Here is a 2,292-nt window from a genome sequence, read left to right on the forward strand (position 1 = left end):
GGCGGGGAAGGGGGGATGGGATGGGAAGGGGAGGTAGCCGGCGCCAGACGGGGGGCAGCCTGGACGGGACGATTGGGAGGATACGGGGGAGGGGGGCAGGGACGCAGACAGACGGCAGTACCCCAACCATCGGTCAAGAACACGTTATCGCACTTCCTCCCTGCCCTTCCCCTCCCTTGCCCCACCCCGATGTCCTGCCACCGCCATCAAGTCTTTTGCAGCCCCCACCCCACCCTTTCGCTCAGCATTTTTTACACAACTGTATTATGTATTTTTCCGACTGCTGTCCATCTCCGTTCGTTGTTGTTTGTCATCGTTGTGGGATTGCGGTATTGGAGAGCAGCAGTCCAGATAATCATAGTTTCGCGAGCGGTTTATCATCGTCTCCCGCTCGAGTTCACCCGACGACACGGGGGGCTTCCCCGGCGGCGGCGAAGAGTTTGAAGCAGGCGAAACGGGAGTGGAGCTGCGGGGTGAGGACGAGCAGGACGAGGACGAGGAGGGGGAGGAGGACGAGGAGGAGCAGGACGAGGAGGGGGAGGAGGACGAGGAGGACGAGGAGGGCGAGGAGGACGAGGAGGGCGGCGGAGACGGAGGCAGACGAGGCGGCTGGGCGGCGGCGGCCGTCTCCCCATTCCAGGTCGGCTTTATCTGCAGACCGGTCACGTGATGCGCCGGTGACGAGACGGAGTGACTGCGGCGGGCGGAGCGGCGCGAGACCACAAGAGAGAGACACCAAGAGACCGTGTGTGTGTCGCGCCCGCACACGGTGGGGTCGCGTGGTGGTGGGTCGCATCCAGTGCGAGCCGGGCAGCGCCCCCCCCCCTCCCCCTCCCCCGGGGGATCCCCCGCGGGGCCATGCTGCTATCTAGTTCGCGTGGGGGATGAACACCGCGGCTGCCGGGCCGGGGCGGTTCTGTCAGGTTCGGCCGGGCGAGGGGGCGGGGGGGCAAACACCCCATAGTATCGTATCGCAAATTATTATGTTTGGGGTCGTTGGAGAGTTGAGATGGCGGCGGCCTAAACGCGTGACATTAGTGTGGGGTTTCATAAAAGCGGGCGGGCTTGCCTACCCAAGGGGCAATGTCGCCTCACGAGCAGAGCGGAGCGGGTAGGCAAACCCGCCCGCACCATACCCCGTGCGGCACGGCACGCGAGTGCACGCGTTTGCCTCCTCTAACTATGGTCAGAGTTCAATTATTGCAACTGGAGCGCCGCAGGAAAAGAAAATTATCCTCTCTCCGTAAAATGATTTATAAATTCAATTTTATTTGCATACCAATAACTTCCAAAAAGACGATGCTGACCAATAACTCAATTGGCACCGCTAGAGATAAATAATTACCCATCATCATTATCGCGGTCGTCTCGTCACCGGTCGTCACCCCACCGACGGCGTCCTGGCTTCCTCCTGATAGTGCGCACCGTGTCGCCAGCCGCCCGTCGACGCGAAGGCCGCGGCCGCCGCCCGGGTGCACGGCGGCGCCGGCCGGCCGGGCGGCGACGATGGTCCGAACCCATTCAGCACCTGACGCTACGGCGTGGCGGGGGGGGGGGCACATTCAAATCACGGCACGGCGCTGCTACTCGGCTGAGATAACCGATAAGCTCGGGGAGGGGAAGGACAGGCCGGACAGGGCAGGCCCGGTGTGCAGGTGCGGGAGCAGCGGTGAGGGAGTGCTGGCAGGTGACCCCGGGGACAAAGCAAGTACCCGGCGGGCAAGTACCCCGGGGGCAGTACCCCGACGGTAGTTCCCCGAGGGCAGTACTTCGACGGTAGTGAGTGTACCCCGGAGGCAGTATCCCGGGGGGGACAGCACCCCGAGGGTACTACCTCTAGGGCCAGAGGTAGTATCCCGAGGGCAGTATTATTTCGAGGGTCGATGGGGGTAGTAACCCGCGGGACAGTACCCCACGACATTCCCCGCCGGCCAGTAGCCCCGCGGCAGTAACTCTCCGCGCGGGCAGTGCGCCTCGTCCAGATCAGAGCGCCGCGTCCTCGCGCACATGTCCTGCCGGTCCTGCCAGGACAACAACCTCACTAACTTATTATTGCCGCGCGCGTCCTGAAAATGTATTCAAGCCCAGCCAGCTCGGCGTCGTGTCTCGGGAGAAAGCACACGAGGTAAACAGAAACAGAGACGGGCCGTGAGCGGCGCGGAGCGATAGCGAGACAGGGACCAGACAGGCGCACACGGGCACACGTGCCTCACGGCCAAACTAGCAATTTTAATTTCCCCGAGAAGGATTTTAAAGAATTTTTTTAAAAAAATCGCTGCATTTTTTTCTTAA

At 62.0% G+C, this 2,292-nt stretch overlaps 1 protein-coding gene across 2 annotated transcripts in view; it reads right to left on the reverse strand.

Annotated features, from left to right (window-relative positions):
- LOC113206256 (solute carrier family 41 member 1) overlaps window positions 1–2,292 on the reverse strand; it is a 28,706-nt gene that overhangs the window by 23,020 nt on the left and 3,394 nt on the right. Inside the window, exon 1 of one of the 2 annotated variants that reach the window (XM_052266275.1) lies at window positions 1,346–1,370. The exons of the other annotated variant lie outside the window; for it this stretch is intronic. Within the exon in view, the coding sequence (XP_052122235.1) occupies window positions 1,346–1,355 (10 nt within the window). The 5' untranslated portion in view covers window positions 1,356–1,370. Of the gene's footprint in view, window positions 1–1,345; window positions 1,371–2,292 lie in introns of those variants that run through there. 2 annotated transcript variants of the gene reach the window in all.

This window comes from Frankliniella occidentalis, unplaced genomic scaffold, assembly GCF_000697945.3.
Source record: "Frankliniella occidentalis isolate FOCC.00 unplaced genomic scaffold, Focc_3.1 Scaffold3, whole genome shotgun sequence".
NCBI classification, from domain to species: domain Eukaryota; kingdom Metazoa; phylum Arthropoda; class Insecta; order Thysanoptera; family Thripidae; genus Frankliniella; species Frankliniella occidentalis.